This window comes from Phacochoerus africanus, chromosome 14 (assembly GCF_016906955.1).
Source record: "Phacochoerus africanus isolate WHEZ1 chromosome 14, ROS_Pafr_v1, whole genome shotgun sequence".
Taxonomy (NCBI): domain Eukaryota; kingdom Metazoa; phylum Chordata; class Mammalia; order Artiodactyla; family Suidae; genus Phacochoerus; species Phacochoerus africanus.
This window is the reverse complement of record NC_062557.1, coordinates 42,573,358-42,593,597: the sequence shown is the minus strand read 5'-3', so window position 1 is coordinate 42,593,597 and position 20,240 is coordinate 42,573,358. Positions and strand designations below refer to the sequence as shown.

The 20,240-nt window shown below is 38.8% G+C and overlaps 1 protein-coding gene across 4 annotated transcripts in view; it reads left to right on the top strand.

Annotated features, from left to right (window-relative positions):
• Positions 1-20,240, top strand: part of ATAD5 (ATPase family AAA domain containing 5) — a 44,710-nt gene that overhangs the window by 21,309 nt on the left and 3,161 nt on the right. For 3 of the 4 annotated variants that reach the window (XR_007131911.1, XM_047758337.1, XM_047758335.1), the window contains exons 7-20: positions 1,141-1,325; positions 3,738-3,895; positions 4,377-4,536; positions 4,986-5,315; positions 6,575-6,671; positions 7,872-7,951; positions 8,486-8,628; positions 8,730-8,880; positions 12,344-12,523; positions 12,751-12,884; positions 13,333-13,426; positions 14,328-14,392; positions 17,395-17,575; positions 19,539-19,720. Coding sequence is in view for 3 of the 4 variants with exons in the window: in XM_047758337.1 (XP_047614293.1) it covers positions 1,141-1,325; positions 3,738-3,895; positions 4,377-4,536; positions 4,986-5,315; positions 6,575-6,671; positions 7,872-7,951; positions 8,486-8,628; positions 8,730-8,880; positions 12,344-12,523; positions 12,751-12,884; positions 13,333-13,426; positions 14,328-14,392; positions 17,395-17,575; positions 19,539-19,720 (2,140 nt within the window). In the remaining variant the exon portion in view is untranslated. The remainder of the gene's footprint in view (positions 1-1,140; positions 1,326-3,737; positions 3,896-4,376; positions 4,537-4,985; positions 5,316-6,574; positions 6,672-7,871; positions 7,952-8,485; positions 8,629-8,729; positions 8,881-12,343; positions 12,524-12,750; positions 12,885-13,332; positions 13,427-14,327; positions 14,393-17,394; positions 17,576-19,538; positions 19,721-20,240) is intronic. The other variant, XM_047758338.1, reaches the window with a different exon arrangement.

Below are 20,240 nucleotides of genomic sequence, written 5' to 3'. Positions count from 1 at the left end.
GGAAGTGCTTTTGTATCTCCTCTCATTTATCTATTTACTCATTTACTCATGGATTCCTATTTTATTCTGAGTTTTAATTCATTAATATTATTTATTTTATTGCTCAAATTGTTTCTCATTTGGCCATTCAGCTTGGTTTCTCTGTCCCCTTGATGCATACCCATTTATTGAGCATTTCTTACTTTCTTGAGCAGGAAGATGTTCCAGGCTCATCTTTGATTTTCCTTGCTCCAGGACTGTCATGGGACTTTTAGCCAAGGAGCCCTGGTTCCATTTAGTGGAGATGCTTATGTTACATTGCTCCTGAGGTATCAGAGCTTCTAGGCTTTCTCTGTAGATAAAGCTAGGAAATACACACATCCACACATCCAAAAGTATATCTACCTGTGTTTACAATATATACTGTGTAACATATATAAAGCATGTATATTTTTTATTCGTACTTTGTACCCCCTTCGTAAAGTTTACCTACTTCTGTAGGCACACACTAAGATAGCTACTTCACCCTTCTTTTAGTCCTTCCCTCCAATTAATAGTCAGAAATGGACATCTCTTTTCTGGGATTAATCTCTCAAGTCTGGCTTTTGATCTCATCTTCTTCATTTCCCTCAAACAGAAAAGAGACATTTTTGTAGCCTATTTTAAATTACCAACCCAAGTTTCTGCTTGTAGAGAATATTCCAGTTCTCACTCTCTATTTGGCAGGCTAGGGTTTTATAAGCTGTCATATACCAGCACTAGGCTCTCCCCTCCACCACGCCATCATCCCCCTTCCACTGAAGTCAAGATTGTTTTGGTTTGCAATACAAGATAAGCCGAGTAAAACTGAGACATCAATGCTGAGGGCCCTAGGGTTCTTGCTATTATATTGGAAACAATATTACTTTAGAAGTTCTCATGTTAACTTTTAGAAATATGGCACTGATTTTGTTTTCTGATTGTATTATAAATGTATGTTTTAAAACAAAAAAGGAAAAAAACCCGCACTCGAAGACAGCCTCTGTTAACATTTTGGTGGATGTCCTTCAAGTCATTTTTTTCTGTGTATACTTGTTTTTATTTAATTTTTTAACATGATAGACTTTTTATTAAGTATTTATAACCTTACCTCTCCTTTTCTTCACATCATTTTCTTAAAAGTCAAGATGTGTCTGAAAAGTCTCAGGCCTGCGATGTGCAGTTTAAAGCAAAGCGTGACTTTCTCATGAGCGGTTTGCCAGATTTGTTGAAACGACAAATTGCAAAGAAAGCTGCTGCATTAGGTGTGTACAATGCAGTGAGTACCAGTTTCCAGAGAGTCATTCATGTTCAGCAAAAAGATGATGGTGAGTTTATTACTATCGAATTTTTTTTTTTTTTTTTTGGTCTTTTGTTGTTGTTGTTGTTGCTATTTCTTGGGCCGATCCCGCGGCATATGGAGGTTCCCAGGCTAGGGGTCCAATCGGAGCTGTAGCCACCGGCCTACACCAGAGCCACAGCAACACGGGATCCGAGCCGCGTCTGCAACCTATACCACAGCTCACAGCAATGCCAGATCCTTAACCCACTGAGCAAGGGCAGGGACCGAACCCGCAACCTCATGGTTCCTAGTCGGATTAGTTAACCACTGCGCCACAACGGGAACTCCTCGAATATTTTTAAATGCTAGAAGTAGCATGAAATTATGTAAGTTGGTTTAAGGTGAGACAAAGGTTTAAGCTTAATTCTTCTGGGGATGCTAGTGGGAATTTAAAGCAGTGATTCATCCTCTCCAGCCTTGGACTGAGGAAGGAGGTGGGTCAGGAAAGCTGAAGGCATCCTGAGCCTTCACCCCTGAGGCCAGGTGAGGTCAGGCTCGTGTGTGGGACCTCAAGTGAACAATGTTGTCCAGACAGACGCTGTGCCCTAAGTCATGGTCTGTGTGTGGAGAGATCATCTTTAAGACTTTTCTCAGAGAAGCTCCAGCCCTGTCTTTGGCCACTCCTGTTTTTGTTGGTTTTTTGCTTTTTAGGGCTGCACCCGTTGCATATGGAAGTTCCCAGCCTAGGGGCTGAATCGGATCTACAGCTGCCAGCCTACACCACAGCCACAGCAGTGTGGGATCTGATCCACCTCTGCGGTCCACACCACAGCTCATGGCAATGCCAGATCCTTTAACCCATTGAGCGAGGCCAGGGATTGAACCCGCATCCTCATGGATACTAGTTGGGTTCATAACCTGTGAACCACGACGGGAACTCCCATGTCCACGCTGCTGTTGAATATTTGAAGGAAATCTGTTTGCTTTTGCTGTTTAGTACCACAGAAGTATCTTCTGGAATATCTCCTGGGATTGGTAACAAGGAGCAGTGCCTCATTCCTCTGGTTCACTCTCCTCAGGTGCCTCGTGCACGGGAGCGCTGTTTGCATAAACCTCATGGGGTGTACCAGCTTGATCCTAATCTAATTCTCTTTGGAGTCAAGTGCTGTGGCAACCACAGTCTTTCTTTACTTATATAGTTTTTAATTACTGATAATGTACAAAGCCTTATAGTTTTGCTTTGTCATGGTTCCTACCTAGAGGGGTTTTTTTGTGTGCGTGTGTGTTGTTTTTTCCTGTCAACACAAAAAGTTATAGTCTTCTTAGCTGTGTTTGTGGTTTGGTTTGGTGCACTGCCTTCACTCATGAATTGTTCACTTTGTTCTGTTTCTTTTCTTGTGTTTCTAACCTTGATAGCGTATGAGTTTTGTTTAGTGCCCTGTGGGCTCTTTTGTATGGGGGACTTCCCAGTCAGTCTTTCTAATAATATTCCATTTTTACATTTTCCCAGTGCTGCTACTGGCCATTCAGTTGATGAAGGCCTTCTTGTTACTTTTACTAGTTCAGTTTTATATAGCATTTTCTCACAGTTTAGTTAGTTATGATTTTGATGAACACATTTTCACAGGAGAACTACTGTAAAGCCCAGCAAATCTGTTTGTACATGGACAGACAAGGCAAGCACAGAGGACTTCTCTCTTAGAACCTTAAAAATTGTTGAACATCGATTATTGTTTGGCTTTTTTTTTTTTTTTTTACTTTTTAGGGCCGTACCTATGGCATATGGAGCTTCCCAGGCTAGGGGTTGAATCGGAGCTACAGCTGCCGGCCTACACCACAGCCACAGCAATGCGGGATCTGAGCTGCGTCTGTGACCTACACCACAGCTCACGGCAACGCCAGATCCTTAACCCACTGGGTGAGGCCAGGGATTGAACACACAACCTCATGGTTCCAAGTTGGATTCATTTGCGCTGTGCCACCAGGGGAACTCCTTGTTTGGCATTCTTATGAGCACTTCATGTGCATATTTAGTTTAATCCCCATAGCATTTCTAGGAAGTTGAGTATTATACTTGTCACCCCCCAGTTTACAGGTGAAGAAACTAAGGTTTAGGATCATGCTGATGCTCGCCTGGCTAGTAGGTGACAGAGTCTGGATTTCATGATGCTAACCACCCCTGAAAACTTTTAACTGGAGTAGCAAGATTGATTTCAAAGGAAAAGAGAATGTGCTAATATTTGCTTATTTTTAATAATTGGAAGGGAAGACCAGGTAATTTTTATTAATTGTAGTTGTTGGAGGTGAGGATTTTGTTTCCCGTGTATTCATTTGAGTTTGGTATTTTTTTGTTAACTAGGTAGTTGTCTAGTCTTTTCATGTTTATTCACTTGGCATTTGATAAATGGATAAGGATGTGAATGAAGGTAATTAACATCCTTTTTCTGGTTTTCTTTAGGGTGCCATTTGTGGCATTTGAAACCACCCACTTGTCCTCTCTTAACTAAACTTAAGGACCTGAATACTCAAGTAATAGATCTCTCAAGATGTGTTATGGCTCTGGGTGAATTTTCAACATTGAACTCAAATTCAAAAAGTAATAATTCTGCTGTTATGGTACGTTTTAGAGGGGTCATCCATTATAGGTTGTTTCCTTCACGTATTTCAGAGGGAAAAAAGTTTTGGCTATCTGTTGTAGCCTAAAGTTCATCTTCTCCTAGAATCCAGTTTATGAAGGTAAATCCCAATTGAAGTACACATCTCTTTAAAATACTCCTAGCATTTTAAAAGCATCTTAGGAATTAATGATGGCCAGTTTCAAAAGAATATTAGATTATATAGCACATTTGGATACTGTGTAAGTCAGCATTATAATCTAATATATATATAAAATACAATTAGTTGAAAAGAACGAACAATAAAAATATGAACTAAGCCGTTCTAAAGCTATGCAAGTGCTGCTTTGCCATTGAGATTGTTTTTAGGGACTAAAGCTAATCCTACATTGACATAGACTTACTATAGACAAAAAATAGTTGGTGGTGTTGTGATTAATAGGTGATGCGGGTCTAATTGAGCATTTTATTTTTTATTACAGTTTAGGGGGAGAAGGAAAGATTTGACTGAAGAAGTAAGAAATCTTTTGCTGGAGGAAATTAGGTGGTCAAATCCCGAATTTTCTTTGAGGAAATACTTCCCTTTGCTTCTAAAAAAACGAACTGAGCACCAAGTACTTTCTGAGTATCATCCTAAACAAGGTTAGTGATAATTATCATTTCCATGAACACTTTCGTGTTGAAAACACAGAGCTTAGCCATTGATTCTTGGAAGTGTTCTCCATGGAGAGAAGGTTGCTTATGATTGACAGGGAGAGTTATTAAACTGAAGTAAAGCATCTTGTGCGATGCACTGTTAGCCCCTGACAGCTTCTAGAGTTGCCAACCCCAAGACAGCTTTAATTATGTTAAAATATTAATAATTTATTTAAGGAAAGCCTTAGATGAGCCAGTTTATATAGCCGGTACAAAAGGCAGTCTAAATAACAAGATATCCAGCTTGCTTTCAGTATATCACATTTGATTCTTGCCTTTTCATTTTGTAGTAATAAGGCTATTGGATATTTCAAAGTGGTACTAAGATTATTGGGTATTAAAATTTGTTTTGTGTTGATTAGTAAGCACATGCATTTCTATAATTCCCCAAATAGAAAGCCCACAACTAGAGCTCAGTGTCAGTCGAAAAGAAACCAAAAGGAAACGAGTGGAAATGGAAAATCATAAATCCAAAAGAAAGAAACCGAATGAGTATTCAGGAAGTCCATTAAAGATAATTGGGGAACCAGAAGAGCTTGGCAAAAGAAACAACTCCAGTGGGATAAAGCTAGATTCTTCCAAGGGTTTATTTTCTAAAACATCCAGGAAGAAACAAACTGCTTTGAGTATAAGGTGTAAAGTGGAAGCAGAAGCAATAGAAGATTCTGATATTTTGATAATAGATGATGGCAAAGAGTCTGCCTCAGAAGTGTCTGCTATTCCAGGTAAGTTAGATTTTCTCTCCTTGGTCCTAGAATTCTTTAAAAAAAAATTTTTTTTTAAACTCTCGTTTCTCCCCCTCTCTCTTTTAGTGTGCCCATTGCATCATTCAAACAATATAAAATGATCAATGGAAGCCTCACTGATCAGAGTCTTACAGATACCCACATTTAACAGATGGGTACTTGGTCTTTGACTTTTCTGTGCTTCCTTAAATACACATGCTTTTTCAGAAAGCTGGGATCATACTATACCTATTACTTTACACTGTTTCACATTAATCTGACATATTCTCATTTGGTTATCTGTCTTTTCCAAAGTAGTCTATTGAGTTAAGTCATCCTTTACGTAACTTTAGAATATGGGTTTTTTCTGTTTTTTTTTTTTTTTTTTTCCCTCATTTTTGGCCACTCTGCAACATAGGGAGTTTCCTAAGCCAGGGATCAGATCCAAGCCGTAGGTGCAGCTGTGACAACACCATTTCCTTTAACCCACTGGGGTGGGAATTGGACTTTTGTCCTGGCACTGCAGAGACGCCGCCAATTCCATTGTGCCTCAGTGGGAGCTCCTTGGATTATGTTTTATTTGTGCCACAAATCTTTTTTTTTTTTTTTCTCTTTTTGCCATTTCTTGGGCCGCTCCCTCGGCATATGGAGGTTCCCAGGCTAGGGGTCTAATCGGAGCTATAGCCACCAGCCTACACCAGAGCCACAGCAACGTGGGATCCAAGCTCCATCTGCAACCTACACCACAGCTCACGGCAACGCTGGATTGTTAACCCACTGAGTAAGGGCAGGGACCGAACCCGCAACCTCATGGTTCCTAGTCAGACTCATTAACCACTGCGCCACGACGGGAACTCCCGGTTATTAAAATTTTTAATTTGTACTTTTAAATCTTAATATCATGAGACTTTAGCTTTTAAGGGGGAAAGTTTTTTGCTTTGTTTTATTTGGCCACACTCATGACATTTGTAAGTTCCTGGGCTGGAGGTTGAATCTTCATCACAACAGCGACACAAGCCCCAGCAGTGATATCACCTGGTCCTTAACCCACTGAGCCACCAGGGACCTCCCAAGGAGGAAGGGTTTTGATGTGAAGAATCTTCAGTGTAATGTTAAGTTTTGAAAATGCCTTTTTAGAAATTTGTAAATGTAAATATTTGTACAGACACTTACTGTTCCGTGAAACACTCGTGTAAATGCCTGAGAATATAAGTTTATGTCAAGGAATAAAATACTTTAATACTTATTTTTTGCTTTAGATTCTGGAACCGAAGACATGCTTTGGACAGAAAAGTATCAACCTCAGAACTCCAGTGAACTCATAGGCAATGAACTAGCTATAAAAAAGCTACATAGGTTGGTAACATTTGTAAAGGAATTGAGAAATAGTTTGTGAATCTGGTTTTCCTATTTCATTTATTTTATCTGTACCAAAATCTAGTAATTATAAAGTAATATGTCACCTGGTAAAATATTTATTTGAAAAAAAAAAAAAGAATTTTGAGCGGAAAGTAAAACGTGCCTCTTTTCTCCTGTTCTCCTCCCTGGACGTCCATGACTTTCAAAGTTTTCTTGTAAAACCTTCCAGAAAAATTTTTATGCTTGTATTAATTCCTTCCTTCTAACAAAATGAATCATTTTAGTACTAATTCAGATCATAATCCTTGCTCTACAATTCCCACCTCCAAAAAGTTCTGGAAAGTTAAAAGCTTATTACATTGAACATTGAAAGTTTATTGTCGTCTCTATCAATCCCACTTAGTAGGAATTCATATATTTTTAACGAGGAATATTAAATGGTTACAGATGTACTGCCACTGACCCACTAGAGGTCTTATGTTATATGTGGCGAATGTGCTAAATGAATAGCCTAAAAATCCTGACTTCTAAAACTCACCTGGCCCAAAGGATTTCATACAAGGAATTGGGACCAGTAATAATAAACACTTTGAGATGGGCACTGTTCGAAATACTTGATCGTTCTTGGCTCATTGAATCCTTAGAACAATTCTGTGAGGGTAAATTCCATTGCTCGTGAGGAATGAGGCCGAGAGATGTTGAGTTATTTGTCCAAGGTCACACATCTCGAAAGTGAGGGAGCTGGAATTTCACCTTAGCCAGTCGAGCTTCAGACCAGAACGTAATCACTCTCCGTGTCCGTGGCAGCATTGCATCTTAGATGTCTTTCATGCCATCACACAGTCTGCCTCAGTTCTTCAGTTTCTCTGTGCTGGTTTCTTAGGGGAGCCCACCATAAGGTATCTTTCCCCTACTGATGTACTTTTAGGTTTTTCTTTTGGAGGCTAATGAAAACAGTGTTGCAGTGAAGATCTTTGTGCGTGTAGTCTGGTATATTTAGGCAAAATTTACTTCATTTTAAAATATTCACACCCATGTAAAATTATTTTACTATTCAGGTGACTCTGAAGCACTATGGCGTTGTTAAAAACTAACAGTATATACCCTAACCTCCACCAACCGTCAGTTCAACCTGTTGTCTAAGAGAGACCAATGTTCTGTGAATTATTTTTATTAACATACATTTTCTTATGGTAGTTGGTTGAAGGACTGGAAAAGAAGAGCTGAATTGGAAGAAAGACAAAATTTGAAGGGGAAAAGAGATGAGAAACAGGAAGGTATTTTGAGTCTTTTTTTTTTTTCCATCACACTGAACATTTTTTGGAGTTAGAGTAGCTAAATTTTTTATAAAGCTTCTTAACTAGTTTCTTTTTCTTTTTTTTTTTTAGGGCCACACCTGTGGCATATGGAAGTTCCCAGGCTAGGGGTCATATCGGAGCTGCAGCTGCCAGCCTATGCCACAGCTACAGCAACAGGGGATCCGAGCCACGTCTGCAACCTACACCACAGCTCATGGCAACACTGGATTCTTAGATTCTTAACCCACTGCAGCTCATGGCAACACCGGATCCTTAACCCACTGATCGAGGCCAGAGATCAAACCCGCATCCTCATGGATACTAGTTGGGTGCTTAACCCACTGAGCCATAATGGACTCCCCTTCATTTGTATTTTATATTTAGTTTTGTAGTTTTTACACATTAAATTTCCAACATCGATTGGCAAGAAGTTGTGGGATTGGGTCACTGGGTTTGGTGAAGTCAAATTGCTGCCTAAGCAATTATTTTATATGCGTTTGTATGATTTTTCAGATCCTTTGGATAGCATAAATTTTAAAGGCAGTTCTGATGATGAGGAAGAGAATCGCCTTTGCAATACTGTTCTTATAACAGGGCCAACAGGAGTGGGGAAAACTGCTGCAGTGTATGCGTGCGCTCAGGAGCTGGGGTTTAAGGTTGGTAATGACTGTGGCACACGGATGTTAATGTAGTAATTACCCTTGAAACAAGAAACATAAACCATTCTGCTTTTTTTTTTCATGTGGTGTCCTTTTAGATATTTGAAGTGAATGCCTCTTCTCAGCGCAGTGGGAGACAAATTCTGTCTCAGCTGAAGGAAGCTACTCAGTCCCATCAAGTAGACAAACAAGGTGTAAACTCACAAAAACCTTGTTTTTTTAATAGTTACAACATAGGCAAGTCACCAAGTAAGTAAATTGTTTTTAAGTCATAACCTTTAAAAAAATGAAAACCTAAGAAAATAATTTTGATAATCAGCATTTTGCCATTCCTTTTTCTAATCTTTTCCTGCATATTCACATGCCTTTTTTTCTTAGACTTTATGTTTTAAAACAAGTCTAAAGACAATCACATAATTTTACCCATGTGTATGTACTTCAACATGTAGCTTAAGTGATAGACTTTTTTTTTTTTTTTTTGTCTTTTTGCTATTTCTTTGGGCCGCTCCCGAGGCATATGGAGGTTCCCAGGCTAGGGGTCGAATCTGAGCTGTAGCCACCGGCCTACGCCAGAGCCACAGCAACGCTGGATCCGAGCCGAGTCTGCAACCTACACCACAGCTCACGGCAACACCGGATCATTAACCCACTGAGCAAGGGCAGGGACCGAACCTGCAACCTCATGGTTCCTAGTCAGATTCGTTAACCACTGCGCCACGACAGGAACTCCAGTGATAGACTTTTTAAAAAGCTTAAGCACCCCAAAAAAAGAGGAGGGAGGGAGTCCCCATTGTGGCTCAGTGGAAGTGAATCTGACTAGTGACAACAAGCTTGTGGGTTCAGTCCCTGGCCTTACTTGGTGGGTTGGGGATCCTGTGTTGCTGTGGCTGTGGTGTAGGCCGACAGTTGTAGCTCTGATTGGACCCCTAGCCTGGGAACCTCCATGTGCCACACACAGGTGCAGCCCTAAGGAAAAAAATTGCCTAACCACAATATTGTAGTCAGACCTAGCAAAAATTAACCACAAAAGTTAACTAATTTCAGTATTCTCTTGTTGTAAATGGTTTGTTCAAATCAGAATTTAGTCACATCTTACAGTTGATTAATGTCTCAAGTTTCTTTTAATCTAACAACTCCCTCCCCCTTTCTTTTCATGTCATTGGTTGAATAACATGGGTCATTTGTCTTAAAATTTCCCACATTCTGGATTTGGCTGATTATATCTTCATGGTATTAGTTCACGTACTCCTCTCCTTGTAATTTATAAACTGGCAGTTAGATCTGTGGGCTTGATTAGACTCATTTACGTGTTTTTTTTTTTTTTGGTCTTTTTGTCTTTTCTAGGGCCGCACCCTCAGCATATGGAGTTTCCCAGGCTAGGGGTTAAATTGGAGCTGTGGCCACAGGCCTACATCAGAGCCATAGCAATACCGGATCCGAGCCATGTCTGCAACCCACACCACAGCTCACAGCAATGCTGGATCCTTAACCCACTGAGCAAGCCAGGGATCAAACCTGCAACCTCATGGTTCCTAGTCGGATTCATTAACCACTGAGCCATGACGGGAGCTCCAAGATTTATTTACATTTTGAAGCCAGAATATATGCAGGGGCTTGGCTGTGTGCTTCCTGTGGTGTCAGCAAAAGATACATAAAAACTTGTCATCCTACTTTTTTTTTTTTTTTTTTTGGTCTTTTTAGGACCACACCCACAGCATATGGAGGTTCCCAGGCTAGGGGTCGAATCAGAGCTGCAGCTGCTGGCCTACACCACAGCCACAGCAATGCCAGATCTGAGCCACATCTGCGACCTACACCACAGCTCGTGGCAATGCCAGATTCTTAACCCACTGAGCAAGGCCAGGGATTGAACCTGCGTCCTCATGGGTGCTAGTCAGATTCTTTTCCACTGAGCCACGAAGGGAATTCCCCTCCTACTTTTAATGTTCTTAAATTTTTTTTTTTTTGTCTTTTGTCTTTTTGGGGCCACACCTGCAGCATATGGATGTTCCCAGGCTAGGGGTCTAATCGGAGCTCTTGCTGCTGGCCTATGTACGCCACAGCCACAGCAACACCAGATCCGAGCCACGTCTGCGACCTACACCTCAGCTCATGGCAATGCCGGATCCTTAACCCACTGAGCAAGGTCAGGGACCAAACCTGAAACCTCATGGTTCCTAGTCAGATTCGTTTCTGCTGCACCACAAGAGGAACTCCTATTTTAAGATTATACCTTTCTCCTGGTGGTAAAATCCCTTATTTATTTATTTATTTATTTATTTATTTATTTATTTATTTATTTTTGGCCACACTCACGGCACATGGAATTTCTTGGGCCAAGGATCAAATCCACACCACCACAGCAACCCAAGCTGCTGCAGTGATGATTCTGAATCCTTAACCTATTGTGCCCCAAGAAAACTCCAAAATGCCTTATTTTTAATGACATGATAGTGATGTCTATGTAGTTTTTTCAAGCTCAAAATTTTCGCAAATTTTTTGAACACCTGTGATGTGCTAAGATATGTGGTAAAGCCTCTGGAGATGAGGGTAAAGAAAAAGAATGGGACACAGTCATGAGTTTGTGTGCTTTTGGTGTATGTAGAGAAGATCCCACTCTGAGTCTGTATGATAACTAGGATGTTTAAGACTAAGTAAGGGGGAGTTCCCGTCGTGGCTCAGTGGTTAACGAATCCAACTAGGAACCATGAGTTTGGGGGTTCCATCCCTGGCCTCGCTCAGTGGGTTAAGGATCCAGTGTTGCCGTGAGCTGTGGTGTAGCTTACAGTTGCAGCTTGGATCCCGAGTTGCTGTGGTTTTGGCATAGGCCGGCGGCTGCAGCTCCAATTAGACCCCTACCCTGGGAACCTCCATATGCTGCGGGAGTGGCCCTAGAAATGGTGAAAAGTCAAAAAAAAAAGACTAAGTAAGGGTACTTTGAGGGAAGCAAGGGGAGTGCTCTGGGGTAAATGCCAGGCTGCTATGGAGCTTGTGAAGAGTAGACCTTGGCCATTTGTTTTGTTTTGTTTCCTTTTTTATGGCTGCATGTGTAGCATACGGAAGTTCCCAGGCTAGGGGTTGAATTGGAGCTGCTGCTGTAGGCCTACACCACAGCCAGAGCAATGCCAGATCCAAAAGGCACTTGTGGCAACACTGGATCCTTAACCCAGTGAGCGAGGCCGGGGATCGAACCCACATCCTCACAGACACTGTGTTGGGTTCTTAACTCGCTGAGCCACAGTGGGAACTCCTGGTCATTTATTTTTAACTTTGTCTCCATCTTTCACAGCATATCTAGAAAAAGATTATCAGTTGCTTGCAGTATCAATGTACTGTAGGCTAAAGTGAAGTTGGCTGAGAAGATGTGTAATGTGCTCAGCATGCACTGTTATCACTTTTCCTCCAGCCTCTTCTGATCTGAAGCAGATGTAGACAGAGTGAACGGGAGGATTATGAACAGTATTTGCTTCAAGAATGTATGTTTCCTTAGAAAAGACTCTCTTTTCCAAATGACTGGTTTTACCTTCTCTACTGGTAGAATAACAATACAATGACTTTTGAGTGTACAGAGTATTTCAATGTAAGAATGAAAAAATTTTCATATCTTTGATTTTAACTGGCAAGAGTAGAAATACAGACTGTGGATAACTCAATCTTGCCATCTGTTTAATTTTTAGAATATTTGTCTTTAAGTACAATTTGTTTTTGGCAGAAAAATTAAGCTCCCCCAGGAAGGTTGTTGTTACATCACCAAGAAAGCTTCCTCCACCATCACCACAAAGTAGTGGACCAAAGCGAGCACTTCCTCCTAAAACTTTAGCAAATTATTTTAAAGTGTCTTCTAAGCCAAAAAATAATGAGGAAATAGGAGCATTTCTGGAAAACAATAAAGGTAAGACATTAAATTGACCAAGACCCTGCTAGATAAAAATATGATCATATTTCATGACTTCCTATTGCTGTTTATTAAACCTCAGCTATGCTGAAGTTCCTGTGTATGGCAGTCTTGATATTTTGTTTCAGTTTTGATAGATTTCAGTTTGAGCTTATTCTGTGGAAATATCCAGTGTTCTCTTTTAAGTTGATTTTTTGTAAAATGTTAATATTTTATTTATGCAGGAATCAAAAATTCTTTTGAACAGAAACAAATCATTCAGACTAAATCTACAAACATAGGAACTTCAAATGTCAAAGAGTTTGGGGCTGAGGAACCCAACAGGAAAAATGCAACATCTCTTATTCTTTTTGAGGAGGTAGGCTAATGGCGTTATACCTTTGGGATAAACTCCTGGTAAAAACCTAATTACTCTATGTTTTACCATAAAGGACTGTATAGTTGCCTAGGAAGGAGTAATTGTATCTGTCTGAAATAAAAGTGAATGAAACTGTCAACAATAGAAGAATTTTTCAGGAATATGGTTAATGTAATTCAATACTTTAGGTGTTTATAGAAATCATTCTAACCCATACTTATTTAGTTATAGGTGACTGCATTTCTTTGATTTTTAGTGTTTGATTTTTTTTTTTTAACTCCTATAATACTATAACACATTTTGGTTTTCCACAGGGTTGAATTCACACTGGTTCACAAATTCATAAACATGGTCTCTAATAGACATAGTGTATCTACTGTGTATCCATAACTGATATCCAATAAGTATTATTACTCAGTACATTAATATTCTAATAAATGGTTCTTAGGTTGATGTCATTTTTGAAGAAGATGCTGGATTTTTGAATGCAGTCAAAACATTTATGGCAACAACGAAAAGACCTGTAATCCTTACTACAAGTGGTAAGAAACCAGTGATTTTACAATTAATTACTTTCGGTTAAGATATTCTGGGATAGCTTCTTAAAATTTTAGTTAGACATATGTTCCTTCATAAATCTGCTGGTAAATTCTTTTTTTCTTAAAGTGAGGAGGATTCTAGATCATTTTTAAACTGAGAATTATTCAAATTATTGCAATCGATTTGTAGCTTTGAGGATTTTTTTTTTCCTTTTTTTCCTTTTTGTCTTTTTAGGGCTGTACCCACGGCATGTTAAGTTCCCAGGCTAGGAGCTGAATCAGAGCTGCAGCCGCAGCCTATGCCACAGCTACAGCAATGAGGAATCCAAGCCATGTCTTCAACCTACACCACAGCTCACGGCAATGCCAGATCCTTAACCTACTGAGCAAGGCCAGGGATTGAACCCACATCCTCATGGATGTTAGTAGGGTTCAGTAACCACGTAGCCACAACGGAACTCCCCCCTCTTTTCTGAGTAATTATAAAATGAATATATTAACTTGCAGGTAAGCAATGACTTTATTTTTGCTTTTTAGGGCCACACCTGCGGCATATGGAAGTTCCCAGGCTAGGGGTCGGTCGAATCAGAGCTGCAGCTGCTGGCCTATGTCACAGCCACAGCAACTCCAGATCTGAGCTGCATCTGCCACCTACACCATAGCTCACAGCAACGCCAGATCCTTAACCCACTGAGGAAGGCCAGGGATTAAACCTGTGACCTCATTGTCACGAGTTGGATTCGTTTCCACTGCGCCACAACGGGAGCTCCGGAAACTCCTCCTTAATGATTGATAATTGACATGGTATTTTGTTTTCATTACTGATGAAATATAGATACTTTATAGAAAAAAATATGACTAGAAAAGTGGACTTAATGTTTACAGATGTATTTTTTGCCTATAGATCCAACATTTAGTTTAATGTTTGATGGCTGCTTTGAAGAAATTAATTTTAATACTCCTTCACTGGTAAGTTTTTAATTTTGATAATCAAAAATTATATATCACAATTACATGAAAAGTGGTTTGTTATAATATTTAGTTATAACTTTAAAATGTGACTAAGGGATATGTTAAATTTTAGAGTTTTAGGAGACTTTTTTTTTTTTTTTCTTTTTATCTTTTTAGGGCCACATGTGCATCATATGGAGGTTCCCAGGCTAGGGGTCTAGTCGGAGCTGTTGCTGCCAGCCTACACCACAGCCACAGCCACGCCAGATCCAAGCTGTGTTTTCAACCTACACCACAGCTCATGGCAACGCCAGATCTTTAACCCACTGAGCGAGGCCAGGGGTCGAACCTGCAACCTCACGGTTCCTAATCAGATTCATTTCCACTGCGCCATGGCAGGGACTCCTAGGAGACTTTGGATTATCATTTTTTTTACTTTAAATATTGTCAAAATTCAAATATTCAGATTTTTACTAGGCTCCAAATTCATTAGGTCATTAGTAAATAGAGCTTTATTGAGGGCAAATTCACATACTTAAGTATACAACTTGAAAAGTATGAACAGAGTAAACATCCCTGTAACCATCACCCAGATCAAAATACAGAACTTTTCCAGCACCTCCCAAAGTTCCCTTGGGCTCTTTTTTATCAGTACTGCCCTCCACACCAGAGATAACTATTCTAATGTTCTTGAGATTAGTTTTTGTCTATTCTGAAATTTTAAAAATAATAGGAAATATTGTGTCCTGAATCTGGTTTCATTCACTTCACATTATGTTTTTTTAGATTTATCCATGCTAAATCTATCAGTAGAATTGTTGAATCAAATGCTTTTTGTTATTTGTTATTTATTTAGCTTTGTAAGAATCTGCCAATAGATTTCTACTGTATGAGAATTCCGGCAACTATTGTCGGTCTTTTTAATTTGGGGCATGGTAGTCGTATCTGTTGTGTATGTGTGTGTTTGTTTGTGGGGTTTTTTTTTTGGCCTTGGCCTGTGGAAGTCCCCAGGCCATGGGTCGAATTCTTGCTATAGCTGTGATCTGAGACACAGCAGTGACTATGCCGGCTCCCCAACCTACTGAGCCACCAGGGAACTCCTGTGTGTGTTTGCCTTTTGTTAATTAACTTTTTTTTTTTTTTTTTGGCTGCACTCACGGCATATGGAAGTTCCCAGGCTAGGGGTTGAATCAGAGCTACCGCTGCCAGCCTACACCGCAGCCACAGCAGCACTAGATCTGAACTGCATCTGTGACTTACACCACAGCTCATGGCAACACCAGATCCTTAACCCACTGTGTGAGGCCAGGGATTGAATCCTCCTCGTCATGGATATTAGTCAGGTTCATTTCTGCTGCACCACAATGGGAACTCCTCCTTTCCAGTTTTTTCTGTTTGTACTTCTGATCTGGTCATTTATATTGATTTGTCTTCAAGTTTATTGAGGTTTTTTCCTGCTACCTCCTGTCTTCCCTGAGGCCCACCTGCTGAAGTTTTTATCCTAATACTACAGTTTCTAGTTTTCAATTTCTATTTGCTTCTTTTTTATAGTTTCTATTTTTCTGCTGAGATTGACTATTGGTTTGTTCATTATGAATATGTTTCCCTTAGGCATGGTTTTACTGACTGTTTTAAACCCTCTTTTGCTAATTCCAACTCTATAAAAAATGCTAGAGGTCTTATAAAATCTGTGAAATGTAAATACAGTAGCACTGTGAGTTTCTACCTGAGCTTTAGCCACCATTGCTTTAGCCTGAACTTAGTCAAAAATTAATTTTAAAAGGTGTAGTAGAGATTCATCCAGGGCAGTTTCATTTGTCCGAGTGTTAATTTCCCTTCTGTTTTTTTCTGCCTTGGGTTACTCTCTTGTCCATTTAGGTAATTGGGTTTTTATTTTTATTTCTTGTAGTCGATTATAGAATTTATAGTTATTGTCGATGGCAAGGTTGGTCTGATAGCAGGTAGTTCTTTGTTATTGAAAACAGAGTTCCCAGTCTTTGGGAAGCCTAAGTCCCAGATGCGTGCAAGAATAATGTGTGTGTGTAGAATAAAATCAAAGATATAGGGAAACCATGTTTTTAATTGTCTTGTTTACTATAAAAAATGCTAGAGGTCTTATAAAATCTGTGAAATGTGAATACAGTTTTTCACATTTTATCTTTTCAAGGTAAGAAGTTTTTGATAAACAGAAATGGGAAGAGAATTGTACATATTTTGTGGTTTTACAAAAAATAGAGCAATATTAGAGTTCCCACTGTGGCATAGTGGATTAATGACCTGTCTTGTCTCTGGAGGTGCCAGTTTGATCCCAGCCTGGTGTAGTGGCTTAAGTCAGGACCTGTTGTTGCTACAGCTGTGGTGTAGGTTGCAGCTCCGGCTCAGATTCAACCCCAGACCCAAGAACTTTATGCCGCGGGTATAGCTGGGGGAAAAAAAAAAAAAAAAAAAAGAGCAATATTAATTGAACGCTAAATGAAATGAAAAAATGTACTTGGCTCATTTACCCCCATGGTTTACATTTTTTTCTTGTATTTCTTATTTACATACATTTATTATTTTATAATTGCATTGATATAATTTTCTAACAATGGTTTTTAAAAGTTATGTAATAAGTATTTTTATTTTTCAATACTACTGTAGTATTCACATTTATAATTTTAATGGCTGTAATATATTCCACCAAGTTGTATCATTATTTAATACTAAGGAACTTTCTTAAGGCTTAATAAAATTGCTTCCAGGGTTCAGGTTGGAAAATCTGCTATAAAATTTTCCTTGGTGCCTCAGACTGTATACAATTAATAAAAGAAGTATGTGTGAATGCTTTTAATTTGGTAGCATATTCCTTTACGTTTTTCTAGTGCAGTCATTCTCAATAAGAGCTTAAGCTATTATGAATTTTAGCAAAATTGACTTTTTGATATCTCTGATTGACGTATTTCTGTTAAGTCTGCAATTGACCATGTTTCTTTCTTTCTCTTCCTCCCTCCCTCTCTCCCTACCCTCTCTCTCTCTCTCAGCTAAACGTTGCCAGCTATCTACAGATGATCTGCTTGACGGAGAATTTTAGAACTGATGTAAAAGATTTTGTAACATTGTTAACTGCAAATACTTGTGATGTCAGAAAAAGTATCCTTTACTTACAATTCTGGATTAGAAGTGGAGGTGGATTTTTAGAAGAAAGGCCATTATCCTTTTGTCGTAAGTTGATTTGTTATGAAAGAGATTTCTGTAAGGGGATGCTTATTAAAATATATGCTGTACTGAAATATTTGAGAGATTATAAAAAGTTTGAGCATTGAGGTATCATGTTAATGTTAAAATAAGGATACATACATCACCTATGTTGATGGAGACTTTCGTAAGTGTTAATAAATGTGAGTAAAACCAAACTGAACCTGGAACAAACTGTTACTTACACATTTATAAACAAATAGAACTATATTATTTAGCAACTTTTTGACGTATTAAAAAATCATATTGGTGATTTTTCCATATGTAAATTATTTTCATATGACTGCATTGTCACTTCCCCTTAGCTCCTTTAATAGTCTGTGATTCTGTCTTTCCTGAGAACTTCATTTCAGAAATGCTTCATTTAATTTCTTATCGGTCTTCCATCATCGTTACCTAATTCAAGTCACAGACATTGACTGAGGCCTTTCTCCATGCCAGGTCCTGTGTTTGTAGGAATAAGACATGCTTCCTTCCCTGAAGAAGTTCATAGTTTGTGGTTTCCATGCTCCATAGTCACAGATCTGTAGTTACAGATCCTGCTCTGGGAAATGTACAAATATGTAAATGTTAAAAAGGTGAAGTTCTGTAATATTAATCCCTTCTCGGTTTCTTGATTAGTTCGAATTTTAATATTTTATTCTTTTTCAAAGTATTTAATTCAGTCTAAGCTGGTAGTTAAGCTTTAACTGTTTCTCAGAAGTAAAAATGATTAAGATGTGGAAAATGCCCTGTTATAAATAAATTAGTGAATAATTGTCACCTTATTACTGGTTATAAAATGCTCTACCAAGAACTTAGAAAACAAAAACTTAGTATAGCATTATCTCTTTTCTTGAAGATCTTAAAAGCATTTCATTCCTGTATTTAAAAAAAAAAATACATAAACAGGAGTTCCTGTTGTGGCTTGGCAGGCTAAGGATCCAGGGTTGCCGAAAGCTGCAGCATAGGTCACAGATGCAAGCTTGGATCTGGTGTTGCTTTGGCTGTGGTGTAGGCCGGAAGCTTCAGCTCAGACTCAGATTCAGACTCGCTGAAAATTAAAATAGTACAGAAGTATGTAATGTAAAAAGTAAAAGATAATGTAAAAAGTAAAAGAGCTTCCCCACTTTTTAAAGGATAGCTACTGTTAAAATTTTATCTATGCACATATACAAATATTGCTACCTACTTATTTAGCAAAATTAACTAATACTATATATATAGTTAAATAATTTGTTTTTTTTACCTGACAATTTATTGTCTGTACCTTCGGTTCTGGTCCCCTTTTTCATAGCTGTGTGCTATTCCATAACATAGAGTGGACATAGCATAATTTAACCATTGCCTGTGGGACATTTAAATCATCTTTAGTTTGTCATTAAATTATGCACCAAATGTCTTTTATGTATGTAATCTTGAGCATGTCTGTGAGTACTTTATCGTAGGAGTCTAGAAGTATGATTGCTAAGCCAAAGCTTTATACGTTTTATATTTTGATAGGTGTTACCAGGTTGCCCTCCAAAGATAATTGTACACATTTATGCTTCCATGAATATATAATGCTCTTTTATATGTACCTCTAACAAGGCTACGTTATCACTTATTTTAATTTTGCCAATTTAAAACTGAAGGGAATCTTATTTTCATTTCCATTTCCATGATCACTGGTGAAATTGCACATCTTTTTTGAGTTTATTAGATTTTGTATTTCTTCTGTGCCTTGCCTGTTCAGTCCTTGCACTTTTTTCTGTTGGGTGGTTTTATAAGCCCGTCTCCACTTAACCTACATAGAAATAATGTTTGCATCATACTCCTTATGAGTTAGATACGTATGTGGAGAATAACAAAAGGAGAGTTAGGCGCAGAAGATCTTAGGTTTTAAATAATTGTTTGCTATCATTTGTTAAAAAATATGGATAGCTAAGATTTTCTATTACTAATTTTATAGGAGGAAATAGCAGAAATGTACAACTTGTTTGCTCTGAAGATGACCCTGATTCCAAAAATAACCCTAAAAATACTAAAAGGAATCCACCAGACCTTCCCAAATGTGACACTGGCTGTGTTGAGACCTTGTTTGGCCTTAAGAACATTTTCTCCCCATCTGAAGACTTATTTTCATTTTTGAAGGTATTTTCAACGTCTAGTTTGGAATGTCAAATTTATGTTCTGTTTCATCTTCCCAACATGTACTTCTTTTTGTTTTTTTGTCTTTTGTCTTTTGTTGTTGTTGTTGCTATTTCTTGGGCCGCTCCCGCGGCATATGGAGGTTCCCAGGCTAGGGGTTGAATCGGAGCTGTAGCCACCAGCCTATGACAGAGCCACAGCAACGCGGGATCCGAGCCGCGTCTGCAACCTACACCACAGCTCACGGCAACGCCGGATCGTTAACCCACTGAGCAAGGGCAGGGACCGAACCCGCAACCTCATGGTTCCTAGTCGGATTCATTAACCACTGTGCCACGACGGGAACTCCCAACATGTACTTCTTAAGGTTAACTTAAATTTACCAATAATTTTTATAGGCTTCAGATTTCTGATTTTAACACATAGTAGCACTTTGACAAATGATGCATTTAGAGCATTGCTCTAAATGTATATTGTTTACATTTAGGATTTAGAATAGAATTGAGAAATATTTCAAATTAAA